General features: G+C 37.5%; 1 protein-coding gene across 1 annotated transcript; it reads right to left on the bottom strand.

Moving 5' to 3' along the window:
* Positions 1-3,797: 3,797 nt before the first annotated feature.
* On the bottom strand, positions 3,798-16,518 carry LOC139978408 (uncharacterized). The gene is made up of 2 exons (XM_071988621.1): positions 16,392-16,518; positions 3,798-8,334 (listed from the first exon to the last, which is right to left on the bottom strand). The coding sequence occupies exons 1-2, from the start codon at positions 16,479-16,481 to the stop codon at positions 5,428-5,430; spliced, it is 2,997 nt and encodes a 998-aa protein (XP_071844722.1). The 5' UTR covers positions 16,482-16,518; the 3' UTR covers positions 3,798-5,427.
* Between the last annotated feature and the right edge of the window lie 99 nt (positions 16,519-16,617).

Below are 16,617 nucleotides of genomic sequence, written 5' to 3'. Positions count from 1 at the left end.
CGCGTAAGCCCTGTTCGGCCAACAGAAAATAGCTAGGATATATGGTACTGTATTGCGCAACAGGCGGGATATACCCTACACTCCATTTATAGTCATATTTAATCGGCGTCCATCACGTTTTAGATTCTGTACATACAAGAAATACCAAATTAAATGAATTCGCTTTATCACTAAATTATAGCAATTTGAATAGGTCGAGAGAACATGACTTCTGCTAGATTTGTTTAACGAGGAACCCAATGTTTATGTCGAGGGGGACACTCTTATCCGTGAACTGCCACAGGTAGCTTGGGCTTTTGTAAGAAGTTAGGGTATTCCTGTGTCAACGCCTCACTCGCAAAACCATATTTGGGTAAGTATTCAATCCTATAGACGGGAGATTACACACCAAGTGGCTACCTTTCGAATAATTCGAAGTTTTCTAGAAACTAAGTTGTTTTCCTTTTACTTGACCCGTTGTCGACCGTGAGGCTGGTTCAAGGCATATGAGAAAAATAGATAAGTAACAAAATACACCCAGAAGAGTGGCTTATAGCGTTTTAGGGGACCCGTTTCACGAGTAACGATATATTAGTTCAAGGCATGGAACGAGAGAGTGTGCAATCCATGGAGTTAATGATCTCAATCCCAGTCTTTGGGTATATGACCTTTATGAGGTCGTCTCGCTGACTCAAAACGTTTGATGTATATAAGCCATGAATTTTACTTACATCTGTTCTTTGATATTAACATTACTTATTAGATGTTTAAACAAAGACTGGGACTGTCAAGAATCACATTACAAATTACATGTTAATTCTTTAATAGCCATTTATCTAACCAAAAGAACACCAACCCCATTCCCCACATTCAAAGTGATTTGGGATACGCCTTTATAACCGATACCTCCCACAAGGAATATTAAAAGTGCATAATTTGGAACTAAGTTCGTCTGGCCTAAATTGCCAATAACCGGATGAGGCATCTATCACTATGTAAAACTTAAAAGCTCAATGGTATTAATTTAATAATGCTCCATCTGCAGTGTCTTATTCAAGTCAGGAGGATCTTTGCATAATCGCAACTCCCCGTTGTGTCTGATGGCTGTCACTAGACTATTAACCCATTCACTTGGTTCTGTTTGTTTGACAATTACATCTTCCGTTTTGTTTAGTGCGTTCTTCAGGGCTGCTCTTTGTTCTATTGGATATTTTCTTGATGGGCGGACCTTCGGTGAAACATCACTTTTTTATTTTCACTTCGATCTCGCCCTCCAAACTTCCTAACCCTGCGAACAACTGCTTATCTTTGCATTCATGAAAGAAAATCACGAAAATATTGCCATTTGGAGTATTTTCTTTTAAACAGTCAAACTAAAGCCGGATCGCGCGCATCTTATCAAAACTGTACGCAAATGTACATAGACACGAGAATTAGACGACTGCATTCGTTGTTCCTCAACAAATTCAGCAACACAAGTCTCCTTGCCCTTTTATTTATGAGACGGATAGATGATCTGGACAACGTTATCATCCGAACATAATATTCTAAAATTTACCGTAAACATCGGTTAAAGTGATGTTCTGTTATGTCTTTGAATTGACAAAGGGTTAAATAATATGTTAGTAGCACCTTGGAGCAGTTCACGTGACCCTCCATGGCTGGTACATTTTCCACTGTGAGAATTCCAGCTCATCTTAAATTCGACAGACAAAAACCATGGACGGTGCATGCGTTTATTGGAGCTTTCATTCTTTATGTATGCCTTCATCGCACTGGCTACACTTGTCCACAATCAATATTGTTCATTGTAGTTGGTTCCAAACTAGTATACGTTAAAAATAGAATACGGATTTCTCCCTACAAGACGCAATTAGTTACAGTGTTACGAATGATATGCATTATGATGAGCGGTGATGGGTAAACATGACCAAACACACCGTCTAAGCATGGTAACCGAGGAAAAAAAGAACATTTTGAACATATGCACACCTTCAAGTTTATTCCAGTATTGATTTCCAAACAAAGAAGAGCTGCACAGCTAGTATTCAGGTCTGCCTGACAGAGAACAGCTTCACGGAAAATAAAAACGCATTCACGTTAAAGGACAAGCACTTCCTCTGACCAATAATGAATTTGGTTTGAAAAATCGTACAGCAAAAGGCCTACATAACGTAGATGGAATCTTCCTACAGAAAGCATCATGTACTTTTTAGTATAAAACAGGTGGGAAGGGGAGGGGGTTCACTTAGTTGTATATAACACTCGTGATACAATATTAACCAGAATGCGAACGCATTGCGGTTTCGATGGCTTCATTGCACTATAGACCACTATGTTGATGTACAATTACATTATGGCATTATACAGATAGGTCAGTCTACTGTACGTGGCAATACACACCTTCACCCAAAACAATAGGGTTCTTGCACTCAAACAAAAGGCCCACATAACGTAGATGGAATCTTCCCTATAGAAAGAATCATGTACCTTTCACTATAAAAGAATTTGGGAGGGGGAAGGGTCAATTAGTTGTATATGTAACCCTCCTTACCTTCGGTCAAGGTAATTAGGACAATGGGTCAGCAATATGTGTATCAAGTGGGCCTAGGTCCAGGGCCGGATTTACCAATGGGCAACGTGGGCAGCTGCCCACGGGCCTCCACAACAAGGGGCCTCCACATACTTCATGAAAAAATATATATAAGGGGAAATTTGAAGAAAAAAAATTAAATGTAGGCTGACAAATATCATCAATCAAAATCATATTGCGCGCGGCTTACGCCATGCATACGCTTGAAGTCATATTCAATTTTAATTGTATCTCTTTGTGAATGGTAGAAACAGCTAAGTGGTTGTTTTCCCGTTATTGCAAATCACACGTCGGCAGACAAACATGATTGGCCTAATATCCAAAGTCATCAATCTCAACGTCTATTTTCTTTAGAACTAGGTTAATAGTTTTGGTTGAAACATTTCAGTACACCCTGACAGTGCGCCTGTCATCACCTCCCGCTAGGTTTCAGACAGGTATTGCTAATTGATTCTTTTCATGTGCAATGATGAAACAACTGTCTTCTCACCCCCTCTACACACACATACACAGGCCCGTGCACGTCTGGGCAGTTGGCAATTGGCATTAACATGTTCGTCATGAATCATGTTAGTCCAGTCCAGCTAAAAGCAAGTTTAGGCCCGGGGTGTGAGTTTTTCCGGTTTTCCGGGATAATTAGCATATGCAGGCCGATCAAATTCTTGGAAATGGGACAACACCCCCTTTCTCCAGAACCCAATTTCTAGATAACTTTAGTCATTTTTGACGTCGGATTATGAAAGAAAATGCTCCACATCCCCTTTTAATGGACCCTGACCTGATATTCTAACCCTAACCTTGATTTTGAAAACATTTTGCAGTTTCCAGAGAGTGAGAGAGGTTGTAGCAACCTTTTTACTTGTACTGAAAATTTTGCAGGCAAACAGGCCTACATACCGTAATGAAAATTCTTCATAATTCACAAAATTTACTTCAGAAATCACAAAATACTGCACCATTTCGCATCCAAGAACCCTTAATTATTGGAAAAAATCCAATACCCCTCCCCTTACATACCTCCCCCAGGACGGCGATCACTGGAGGGGGGGGCCTCCACCACTGAAGGTTGCCCACGGGCCTCCACATATCTAAATCCGGCCCTGCCTAGGTCTCAAGACAGGATAAAATTCTCTCCATATCCGAATGGTTCAATGCTGATATTCAATTACAACTGCCGAGTTAGTTCTACACAGGTTTACAATGAAAGACACAAAACACAAAGAAATGTGCCATGAACTACTTATATTTTCAATCCTCTAATTGTGGGAAATGGGGATATAACAAGGCTATCAATGGCACAATACAATCAAAAGGATCTACATTACAAATATGTCAACTTGACCACACTCTTAAATATTCATTCTTGCAGTTACATAACATACTGGTTACTGTGGTACTGAACACTGTACATCAAGATGCAGCACAGGCGGTATAGACAATATGAAACAGTAATAAGGTCACGGTGTGCACTGTACTATACACTGAACATTTAGAACTTAGAAAAACTTAAAACTTATTGTCTATGGCCATGACAAGGTTACAATAAAAGGAATACTTAAACTTATCTGGTTTTAAACTGGTTGTGTCGTGAACTGCTCGCTTTCTTACTTAATCGCGGAAAGTTCATTTTCGCGAAGTAGGGTTCCGGTGTGTATCAGTGTGCTCCGTAACAAACAACACTCCAGCGATTTACAAAATGGTTTAAACAAGTTTAGAGTGACGTCTACAGTTCGGTGGGGTAGCATCCGGTTACTTAGGTAAATACAAAGTACAGGTAGGATCCAAGAACAACAATTAAGTGAAATACAAAACGTCCATTAATTGTTACCATCTCTACAAGATCCAGAACACTTCCCAAAAGGAAACTATTATGACAGTCTCATCATAATTTAAGAATATAGCGTTACATGATGGATATCTTCAAAAACTCCCAATATATACAACACTTCTTCATTAACAAAATATTACAAGTACAACAGATTAAGCAAGAGAAGTCTTGTTCTCTCTAAATGAAAAATCGAACTCTCCAGACCTAATCTAAACAAGGTACAACTTTACCAGAAGTAAGTGACAACAACTCTTGGTCACATGACTCCCCCCATCCTATTGGTTACTTCTAGCAACGATGCAGTTGACCAACTAATATGGTAACCAATCAGAAATTACATGATGGATTAGTCCACATAAATATTCATATCATAATTTGCCCCCCCCCCCTTCCCAGCTCTGGGATATTTTGTAACCCTTTCCCACCAAACACTGTCTCTCTAAATGCCATTATTCCAGGTATAACCACAAGCGTTTTGTCTAGCAGGCTCAGTTTATCTCAGAAGAGATAAGTAGCAAAAGATCCATACAAAAAGGCTTTGTGAAAGTAAAATAACCATCACTAATCTGCTATATACTCAGCAGAGGCAGGAAGTATCTGTTTACTCTTTTTAATTTAAACTTTCTACACTATTTACAGAAATTGCTTCTACTATCAATTAGCAACAACAAGCCCACTGTGTCATTCATGACACCAGGGTTATATATAACAGGCGTGATACACATTTAGAAACTATAACTACCGATTATATAGCTTATGATGAACATCGATGTATGGGAGGGGAGGGATGGTCACGGTGGGGGCATGACCCCTTCACAGTTTGCATTATAGTTGTATATGTTGCTACTACACAATCTGAGCCATAGTTTAGAGAGCTATACCATATCATAACATATTACGACGTTATCAATGACAGCTTTGCAATAAACTTAAATAGAGTACGTGGAAAACTAGTTGTATCAGTGAAATTTGTTGGTATCTACCACACATTAGAATTAGAATGCATTTTGTTTCGATCATACATTATTCAAGATGCCATGTACCATTTTGTGATAGGGGCTTCGGGTGCATTCTTAGCAATTACAGCGCCACCATCACAGTCTGATGTCACAAAATTTGTGGTAGCCAAGCGATCTGTTACACATTTCACAAGTACGTCCTCACTAACCATCTTCGAAAGGTACGATGGGAGAGACTTTCTGAATTTGAAAATTGATAAGAACCTGTCCCATTTTGCTCGCTTGGCAGTTTGTTGATCTCCACTTCCTTCTCGTTGTTCTTTGTTCTTTTCACATTGAATGTACTTACACAATTCTTCACTGTACTGAATCATACCCTCCTCAGTTGGAGTGACGATAAACAATCTCGCCATTGACCTGGCTATGACACTGTCAAAAGGTATGGCAAGAGATAAACCATTCGACTCCATAGGCTCGAACTGAGGGCCCCCTAATGGGGGGAAAATAATCATAACCTTCCCCTCACACCCATGAAAGTATCTATTATGTATTATTGTAGCTTTGGGTAGCGTTGCATCTTCAGCCGGTACTGTATATGAGTAGTTTTCAAGATTTGGTAGGTTCACGTTACAACTAACACCAATTGATCTCAATCCCTCTGTCCACATTTTGACTAACTTCTCGCGTAACTCTTTAAACATTATCACGTGAATGAGAATGTACACCTCGTGATTGCCCATTCGAGAGATTCTCTTCCAAATCTCTTTTAGGCAAACTACTAATCTTGACGTCATGCAAGTACACTCAAAGAAACCTTTGGCGATATTGTAACATGTACATGACGTCATTGGTAGCCACATCGGTGTGTATTCCGATATTTCGATTCCACAACGAAAGTGCTCTCGTTCAGTCTTGCCTTCATATTTCTGGGTTTGTACCATTAAATTAAACACACTCTTAGACATTCGCTTGGATTCTTCCAGGAGACCCAGATGAATATCTTGGGGAACTTTAAGGTCGTCTCGAATTTGTCCCAAGTCCTCACATGACAGCAAAGTCTGCATGTTTCCCTCAGCAGAGAGAGTGACCCAGAGCCTCATGTCGGGAAACTCCGTATGCAGAGGTTGCAGTTTCTCCCACTGAAACTCATGTACAAGATCAAAGGCAGGAAATTCATCTAGGAGTACGTGGCATCGATATCCAGCTTTGGATTGCACCAGGTATCGTATGACTTGAAGCAAAACATCCACAGTAAAGGCTTCACATGCTATATTAGAATGGGATGATTTCTGATTTGGCAAAGCCGCTTTGATAGCCTCGTCTATTTTCCATATTTCGATGTTGTTCCGTCCCTTCAATCCATCACGACTGCTTTCATCGACTTTGTTGACTTTTTGCTTTACTTTTTGTGGATGCTGTGATGATTTTTTGGGTATTCGCTTCACTAATCGCTTTTGTAAATGAATTTCAATCTGGTCAATAAGAAGATCTGGATCGTTGAAAACGAATCCATTCTCACCAACATTCGAACAAGAAATAAGAAACACAAAGTTTTTCAAATTGCCGTTAACATTGTCATGGTTTTCAAGGTCAGCGACTGTTGATCCATCGTTCTCGTCACCGTCCTCTAATCTCCGTGGAATGCACGAACTATTGGCATCTCTTCCATCAGCAAGGCTATCCTTTTCTTTGCTCTCCATTTGATTGTCAATATTTCCATCCTTTTTCTTCCAATTTTCTTTCGTTTTCTTTGATTCCTCCATGTGTCCTATCCCTGTGTGACCAAGAACAAGATTGACTGCTTCTTCCACCAGAACAAATGTCTTGCCTGTACCATAGCCTCCAGCTATAACTTGGCGTCTTCGGTTTTTGCTTAAAATTTCTTCTTGCCTCTGGGTAAAGTGAAGAAAGGAAATGAGGGTGCTCGCTCGTTTTGTTCCTGCACCTGGCGTACTTAAGCGTGATAACTTTGAATAATCTGGATTTGTATAGCGCCCCACTAACGTGTAAATATTGTCCGTACAGAAATATCGCTTCGTTACACAATTTAACAAAACCCAATTTTTGAACCACTGATTGAACCTCACTTGGGTCGATAAATCTTGTTGTGTTAAAGCGATGACTCTCATGGTCTCATTTTCTTCACTTAACGTCTTTTGGATGTACTCGTCCACTGTAGCGACATGGCTGTTTCTTATCTCCGGAACTCCAACAATAAAATGAAATGGTGCGTATTTCACAAATTCTAAATCTTTGTTCATCTCAAGAAATACACGTTTGTCCTTGATTAATTGCAAAACGGCCTTATTAACATTTTCTTGCCAAAATAACTTTTGGTTCGTAGCTTGACTAGTAGTGTCAGAGTCACCATACACATTTGATGCGGCAGAGTCATTTTCCCCTGCATTATATTTTGGGTCTTGACTAATTTGAGTTAGATTAGTGTTTTTATCTTTGACGGTAGCCGCCTTCACTTGGATAAACACGAACCCAAACTCCCCAATGGCAATTATGTCGTGGTCACCTACGGCATTCTCTGTGTTAAATTTAGTAAGGTAATTTTGAAATGGATAATTACAAATAATAAAAATACCCTCCCCGTGTGAAGTCCCCCAGTTATACAACCGTTGAGCTATCTTTTCAACAGCAGACGTTCCACGTCGTTCCTCAAGCAATTTTCTTATGGAGATAACTTTGTGTTTATCGTCGGCAAATTTGGAGTGTAGGCCAAGCCTTACATCGTCCATTGTCAAATAATCTCCACTTTGGCCGTCTCTTGGGAATAATACGTCAGGCACTCTGTAAGCTGTCTTGTCAATGTCTTTAAATGTTTTCTTCGCATAAGCGTGACATTCATGATTAAGTTTGACAAATTGATCTTTTATGTGATGTTGTTTTGCTAGGTCCTCCGTATGATCCAAGGAATCTTCTTCAGAAATCTTCCCTTCCATCTTGATTTCTACTCTTTGTAAATTCTGCAAACAAATATTAACAGATATATAAGTAACAAATAAATAAGTGGTTCTTAGTTTGCTTAAATTGAACACCTCATGGTACACCCTTCTTCCTCTGGTTTAATACATTTATACTGATTGACAAAGGCGTCGAGAGGAAAGTCGGGGCGCTGCTGTATGGCTTCCACTGAACCCCCCCCCCCCCCCACACACACACACACACACCTTCAGGCTCTCCAACTGGAATGCCACTATCTTTCCTCTCTCGAGCCTTGAATCACAACAGAGTTTTCAATATACTCTATGCTAAAAGATGTCGCCTCTCATAGTCATCCTTTATCTATGGAAATTTTAAGGTGCCGTCAAAATTTTAATATTTTACTCTGCAAGTTTACTGCAATTCAACACCTTTTCAATGAAATTATCCGTCTTGACTTAACATGACAGTAGGTGACAATACAGGCTTTAAGCATGAGAAGGGACTAGTAACGCGATTATGTCTCGCTTTAAATTGTTGTATTCAGTTATGATTTATTCCAAACACAGTAGCGCGCATGGGCGGCGATCCGTACTTCCGAGTGGGGGGATATGACCTTGTTGACTATCTAAGCGTAGCGCCACCATGAGTTGGCGCGAAGCGTACAAGAAAATTTTGGGATTTACAAACCCTCTAGTTGGCCGGAAACGGCACTTGCCGAGGTTTCCAAGCGGCATATACCCAACTTTAAAATAGGGATTTCATGTCCGAAATATCTCATAATCAGGATCCAAAATACTATTTTTTTAATTTCGGGTGTTATTTTTGGAAAATTGCCCCTGTCAATCTTGTTTCAGGCGCTACGTTAGAATGTTCGAGAGCTCTTTATATTATTCGATGAAGAAAATGGCCTCATGCAGGCTATTATAGGCCTATACACATGCAATACACAATTACACATAGTTACATTCCTAGGTACCGATTGCTAGGGCATCCAGGTGAAACGTACGTGTATTAACAGGGGCGTCGGAAGCTATTTAGGATTGGTACGGAAGATCAGAGTGTGGCCATCTACCATAATTATCGGGGGGTGGGGGACGTTTGGAAGGTCAAACTACGCTACGCGCTACCATTGGTTGGCGCGTAGCGTAATGGAGAAAATTTTGAAAAAAATTCCTCCCAGATTGCAGGAAATGGCACTTCCCGAGCTTTTCTTCTGTGCATTCTCCCTTGTCTGTTTTTGTACCCGATTAATCTTCTGAAACACATTTTGAAGTATGTTTTCATTTTGGTTCTTTATTTTTTGCCTTTTTTTCTTCTTAGTGCTACTTTTTTCTCCTTTTTTTTGCGCCGTGAATATTGGTCCGGCGAACCGCTCCGACGCCCCTAATTAAGTATTACCCTGGTAACATGAGATTCTCAGCTGTTCGAGGGAACATGTACGTGTGTAGGCCTACTGTACTATAGGGCCTATATGAATACTATGAGGGTGCATATATGTACTATATCAATACCGTGGGCGCAATAATACATTTTGTTGTTATAGGGCCAATGAAGCCTACAGTCAACTATTTTTGCTTTATAAAGACGGTTTATTTGAAAAGATCGCACTGCGTTTATGGTATAGGCGAGAAATGAAGCTAAAAAGAGCCGTACATTCACGATGATGCATAAATGAAGGCATGAAAATATTCTTATTCCTGGCATTTGGTGGGGGGATATGGTGTATTACATCCCCTCCACCCATTTTCATGGGGGGATATATCCCCCCATCCCCCCCCCCAGGATCGCCGCCCATGGTAGCGCGTGAAACCAAACGAAAACGTGCAAGCGGCCCATATACATACATGACTAATACTGTAGACCGACAACAGTGGAAATAATATGATTCATGTAGTGGTGCGTCTGGTGTCCGCTTCAAGTAATGCATATTCATCACCTAAATACCGATACCACCAAGACCTCAAGACAAGTTATAATGTGGCAAGTTGCATTGCTTCAAGGAGTACGGTATTGCACGATACTACATGTGATGCAGTATTTCTCGGGTTAGGGTTTACCCTAGGGGTTAACCTTAACCATAGGGTATTCCCGGTCCACAAAAAACGTCATTCATTGAGCTGTATCATGCATGATGACATTGCTCGACATATTAAACTGTGTGCAAAACGGTGTCACGTGAGGATTGGGTGCCGATACTCACAGACACCCAAACTAGACTTACAACCATCGTTCGCATGGTTGCATTTCAAAAGGCTTTGAAGTCACACAAATTCCAGAAGTGAATATCCAAACTGAGACTAAACCTAATAGTCTATTGATGTCAAAAGCGTGTGACATTTGTTCCCCCGTAAGTTACCAGCATGTCAAATCCGTTTCTCGTACATTTTTTTGTACCGAGTGACTATCTAAACAACCATCTAAACAATCGTTAAAAAACTTCTATATTAAATTGCGGCTAAATTTCAAGTCGTTTATCTAAGGTTCAGTGTATGTGAATATCATTTTGCGTAACAACAATTGTACTGATTACTTTAATCACGCTTTCTGCTGATCCTTTGCGTTCAGATTTTAAAGCTTCTGAAATTTATGATCGTTGCTTTACAAATACTTGTCTCTGTATGAAAGAAACTCTCCATCCTAATTAAAATCGCCTACATCTTATTTACCTAATTATTTTTTAAACATTTTTGGTATTCGCAATTGTCGTTCAGTTCTCCTTTTCTTTGTTCATTTTCTGAGTGACTTTTTGTGGAAAGTAGTAATTTATATAATTTTACTTATTTTCTGGTACATCCGTCTACTTTTATTAATATATAAATACCTAGGCCTATATATACTTGTATAAGTATACTTATAACTACCTAGGCCTGTATTTACTTTTATAAGTATACTTTTATAAATGTATAAATACCTAGGCCTATATATACTTGTATAAGTATACTTATAAATACCTAGGCCTGTATTTACTTTTATAAGTATACTTTTATAAATGTATAAATACCTAGGCCTATATATACTTTTACAAGTATAGCCTACTTTTATCAATATATAATAATCTAGGCCTATATTTACATTTATGAATATATATATACCTATGTTATACTTTTATTATGTATGATATATCAACGATTGCCCTAATTGGGGAGCCATTAACTTCCAGTTCACCCACTACACTTACCCACCACATTTACCCACCCGCACAAAAGGTGCGAACGGTGCATACATACTACTTAAATGTCAAATATATATTTTATACCAGTACCCATTACTTAGTTACCACCTTATTCATTATATGTACTGAAATTCTTGGCTCCTTAATTAATTTCAACCCATCGATTAATGGTATAACGATTTCTGAAGTTCCTTTAAAAAATCTAAGTTTTCGGATGATACAGTTCTTTCATCTCTCTCCACTGCAGCTGCCTCCACCTCTCTCTCTCTCTGAGGTGAATAATGTCCTCAATTTGTTTTACAATGCTTCGGGGCTTACAATCAATCATGGAAAGACATATTTTGTTGTGCTTGGCAGTCTGTTGAAGCGTCGCCCTTTTGACCCTAATCGCTTTAACTTACTTTACGTAATAAATTCTATGAAGTATTTCGGAATGTGTCTTTTCCGCCATAATGATGACTTTCATCGTCTGCATTACCTACATAAGCTTTCTTGCATTCAATATCTTCTTCCACTGCGGTCTTTGAGAGACCTCACTCCAATTGGAAAGATCCTTGTTAACAATACATTTCTAATTTCCCAATTTCAAGTTCTCCCCAATCCTCCTGCTCATTTGTTAAAGACCTTAATAAGCTCTTTTATAATTTTATGTGGAACAATAAAACAGATAATGTTAAGAGGTATGTTCTCTGTAATGTAAAAATTAATGGTCGTTTTAGTATTATTAATCTCCATGTTTTTGTCAACAGTTTAAAGACAAGCTGGCTAGAAATGTACATTGACGAACATTTTAGACCTTGGAAAGTAGGCTACGTTTTAAAGATGCCTTATACAAATATGGCGGTGATTTTCTTCTTTCTTGTAATGTTAATAAAACTGTGATATTATCACTTCCAATTGCTTTATCCGTCAAGTATGTAATTCTTTTGCTCTTTTGAATTTGTTAGTACCTGTAGGGGATTTTGCTAGTCAGTTTGTATTAATACCAGTTGCATTATACTTATTATACTTGATAATTGCATTGCTTTTTTATGTTTTGAAATATCATCTTTTCTACTTTTGTCCATTAGTAAAAGAGTTTTGGGATGCAATTTGCAATAACTGTTTAAGAGAGAAATGTAATATAGGTGAATTAATTGTAAACTTCGGCGATGTAGTTCAAATGAACAGTCATTATTAACTTTTTTGTTCTGTAAACAAAGTACTATATATTTACATGCAAGAACATGGCTGTGGTTCCCGATGCAATGACTTTCTATTTTAAGCTTAATTCATTTTTGAGGTGGAACTCTACATTTCTCATCAAGTGCAGGTATTTCTATAATTGCTTTTTACTTGCGGTATTGTGCACAGTATAATTATTATTTGTAATCTTGTCCCCTCCTACAGTTTCCTGCAGTGTCTGTCTACGGAGGTTTTGTTCAATATTATTTTCGGAGATTTTGTATATAAAAAAAGAGTAAGTTGAAAGACTTTTTTATTAAACAAATCATCATTTACGTTTTTATGTAAAACAAATGTTCCCTGTGTGCCACCGTACGTTTCTATAGTTGTCACTAGGCCTATATATTGCTATTATATCCTTACTTTAACATATGATAAGTTAGCTAAAGCAAACAACCTTTGGAGTTTTGAAGCCCTGTTGTTTGTGCAACTTGATATTCGAAATCAAAAAACTTCGTAAACGGAAATGAACCTGAACTATAAATTCTGGAGAGTCTTGGTGCGCCATTGCCGCTGTTTTATTTTCGAAATCACTGAGTAGTAAGCAAACAGATTAGAAGAGCTTTGGCCTTTTGCGAAACAAACAAAAGCTTTTTCGACCACGGTAGTATAGGTCAAGGTAGTAGGTAGGTAGGCAGTAGGTGCATGTTTATTCGCTAGATATAAGTGTACAGTCATAGTTTGGAGGTGCCAGAAAAAATAGTGTCATCATTTTTTTCTCTAATACTAGACTGCAACACTAGAATATCGTGGGATATGAACTCCTTCAACACGTATATAAAATAACATTTACACTTTCTTATTGTTTCATAAGATCTTTTTGACTTAAAAATAAACACACAAAAAAAGAGCAGCAAATTTTTGACAATAACGAAGTTTTTCTGACCAAGTTATGCAATGCAGAGATTTAAGGTAACGAAGCCGAATATAAGCAGCCACGGTTGACGATTCAGGCTGCCAGTTCAGGCTGTATGAAAAGCTCGGTTTATGGAAACTATCTGAGGAATGTCACATATTATTAATACCCTACAAATAGCTATTCAGAAGCATTTCAAAGAAATGCTACAAATTTTCTTTAAATTGATATAGCCACATCATAGCTAGCAGTATTGTGTGTGTGGCTACTCACTTGCAAAGGCTCCCTTCGTGTGGTTGGTACTTCAGAACTTGATATGACGTATTTGGTTGTTTTTCCCCTTAGAACGGGGAACACAACTGAATATTACAACGAAATGAAAATTGTCCGCATACAAGAGCTATTAAACATTGTTATTGTGTATGGCCATGTTTAGTCAATTCATTGTTCTCTGTATCTTTTGGTGAATCTGACCATGTTCGACATGCTATAGCCTTTCTGGGAAATGGCTTGTGGTTATTTGACCATGCCTATTTCCTAGAACAGTAGTACATGTAACTTATGCTAAAATATTGAAGATACCACATGCTAATAGATGCTAGTATATTAAGCTAACACATATGCTTACATATAGTACAGCTAACATATATGCTAACATATTAAAGATACCACAGCTAATAGATGCTAGTATATTTAGCTAACACATATGCTAACATATAGTACAGCTAACATATATGCTTACATATAGTACAGCTAACATATATGCTAACATATTAGAGACACTACAGCTAATAGATGCTAGTATATTTAGCTAACACATATGCTAACATATAGTACAGCTAACATATATGCTAACATATTAGAGACACCACAGCTAATAGATGCTAGTTTATTTAGCTAACACATATGCGAACATAAAGTACAGCTAAAATATATGCTAACATATTAGAGATACCACAGCTAATAGATGCTAGTTTATTTAGCTAACACATATGCGAACATATAGTACAGCTAACATATATGCTAACATATTAGAGACACCACAGCTAATACTAGATGCTAGTATATTTAGCTAACACATATGCTTACATATAGTACAGCTAACATATATGCTAACATATTAGAGATACCACAGCTAATAGATGCTAGTTTATTTAGCTAACACATATGCTAACATATAGTACAGCTTACATATATGCTAACATAATAGAGATACCACAGCTAATAGATGCTAGTTTATTTAGCTAACACATACCGTATGCTAACATATAGTACAGCTAACATATATGCTAACATATTAGAGACACCACAGCTAATACTAGATGCTAGTATATTTAGCTAACACATATGCTTACATATAGTACAGCTAACATATATGCTAACATATTAGAGATACCACAGCTAATAGATGCTAGTTTATTTAGCTAACACATATGCTTACATATAGTACAGCTAACATATATGCTAACATATTAGAGACACCACAGCTAATACTAGATGCTAGTATATTTAGCTAACACATATGCTTACATATAGTACAGCTAACATATATGCTAACATATTAGAGATACCACAGCTAATAGATGCTAGTTTATTTAGCTAACACATATGCTAACATATAGTACAGCTAACATATATGCTAACATATTAGAGACACCACAGCTAATACTAGATGCTAGTATATTTAGCTAACACATATGCTTACATATAGTACAGCTAACATATATGCTAACATATTAGAGATACCACAGCTAATAGATGCTAGTTTATTTAGCTAACACATATGCTAACATATAGTACAGCTAACATATATGCTAACATATTAGAGACACCACAGCTAATACTAGATGCTAGTATATTTAGCTAACACATATGCTTACGTATAGTACAGCTAACATATATGCTAACATATTAGAGATACCACAGCTAATAGATGCTAGTTTATTTAGCTAACACATATGCTAACATATAGTACAGCTAACATATATGCTAACATATTAGAGACACCACAGCTAATACTAGATGCTAGTATATTTAGCTAACACATATGCTTACATATAGTACAGCTAACATATATGCTAACATATTAGAGATACCACAGCTAATAGATGCTAGTTTATTTAGCTAACACATATGCTTACATATAGTACAGCTAACATATATGCTAACATATTAGAGACACCACAGCTAATACTAGATGCTAGTATATTTAGCTAACACATATGCTAACATATAGTACAGCTAACATATATGCTAACATATTAGAGATACCACAGCTAATAGATGCTAGTTTATTTAGCTAACACACACCGTATGCTAACATATAGTACAGCTAACATATATGCTAACATATTAGAGACACCACAGCTAATACTAGATGCTAGTATATTTAGCTAACACATATGCTAACATATAGTACAGCTAAAATATATGGAGAGTATAGCTATATATAACACTGGAGGCTTGCGCGACCTCCAGAGTTATGACTAGGAGTTTTAATCCCAGTATATGATTATGAGCTGAGAATATGAACCTACTATCACTTGTCATTTGCCTATTGTAAATATTTTGTACAGAGCATTTGAAATGCTACAGTGAAGTATATTCAGTAAATATATTAGTAAACAGCAACTGCAGAATTTCCTGTCTTAATCTTATTTCTACCATTTGAAGTCTCCAGTCTTTCGAACATATCTAACTTCCAAGAAAATCCGTTATACCGCGAGTTACAACCTGTATAGATAAATGCAAGCATATCAAACCAAATGTATTCTTCCATGCTTATTGAATACAGCTATTTGGGATTCTTCAATGACAAAACATCGCATATAATTCAGAAGACTTACCCAGACTTGCAGAACAAGGAAGTAATAGGGAAAATGGCTGAATACCGTCACACAGCACAAAAGCAAATGACTATAACGTATAAAACACATTGATAATAATACCTGTTGCACGTGACGTTAGGAAGTATGTACAGTAACCCTTATATGGTACTGGCACGCATTATGTTTACTTAAGGAAGTAGTGAATGGTAAACTTGCTCTCTATTTCTATTTCAATTTGTCTTAA

Source organism: Apostichopus japonicus, chromosome 13 (assembly GCF_037975245.1).
Source record: "Apostichopus japonicus isolate 1M-3 chromosome 13, ASM3797524v1, whole genome shotgun sequence".
In the NCBI taxonomy this organism is placed as follows: domain Eukaryota; kingdom Metazoa; phylum Echinodermata; class Holothuroidea; order Aspidochirotida; family Stichopodidae; genus Apostichopus; species Apostichopus japonicus.
The sequence above is the reverse complement of the archived record's forward strand: the minus strand, read 5'-3'. Positions and strand labels throughout refer to the sequence as shown.

Coding starts and splice junctions, on each gene's coding strand:
- LOC139978408 (XM_071988621.1), bottom strand. CDS start 16,481: ATGTGTTTTATACGTTATAGTCATTTGCTTTTGTGCTGTGTGACGGTA. Junction 8,335..16,391: donor TCCTTGTTCTGCAAGTCTGG/GTAAGTCTTCTG, acceptor ATTTGTTTGCAG/AATTTACAAAGAGTAGAAAT.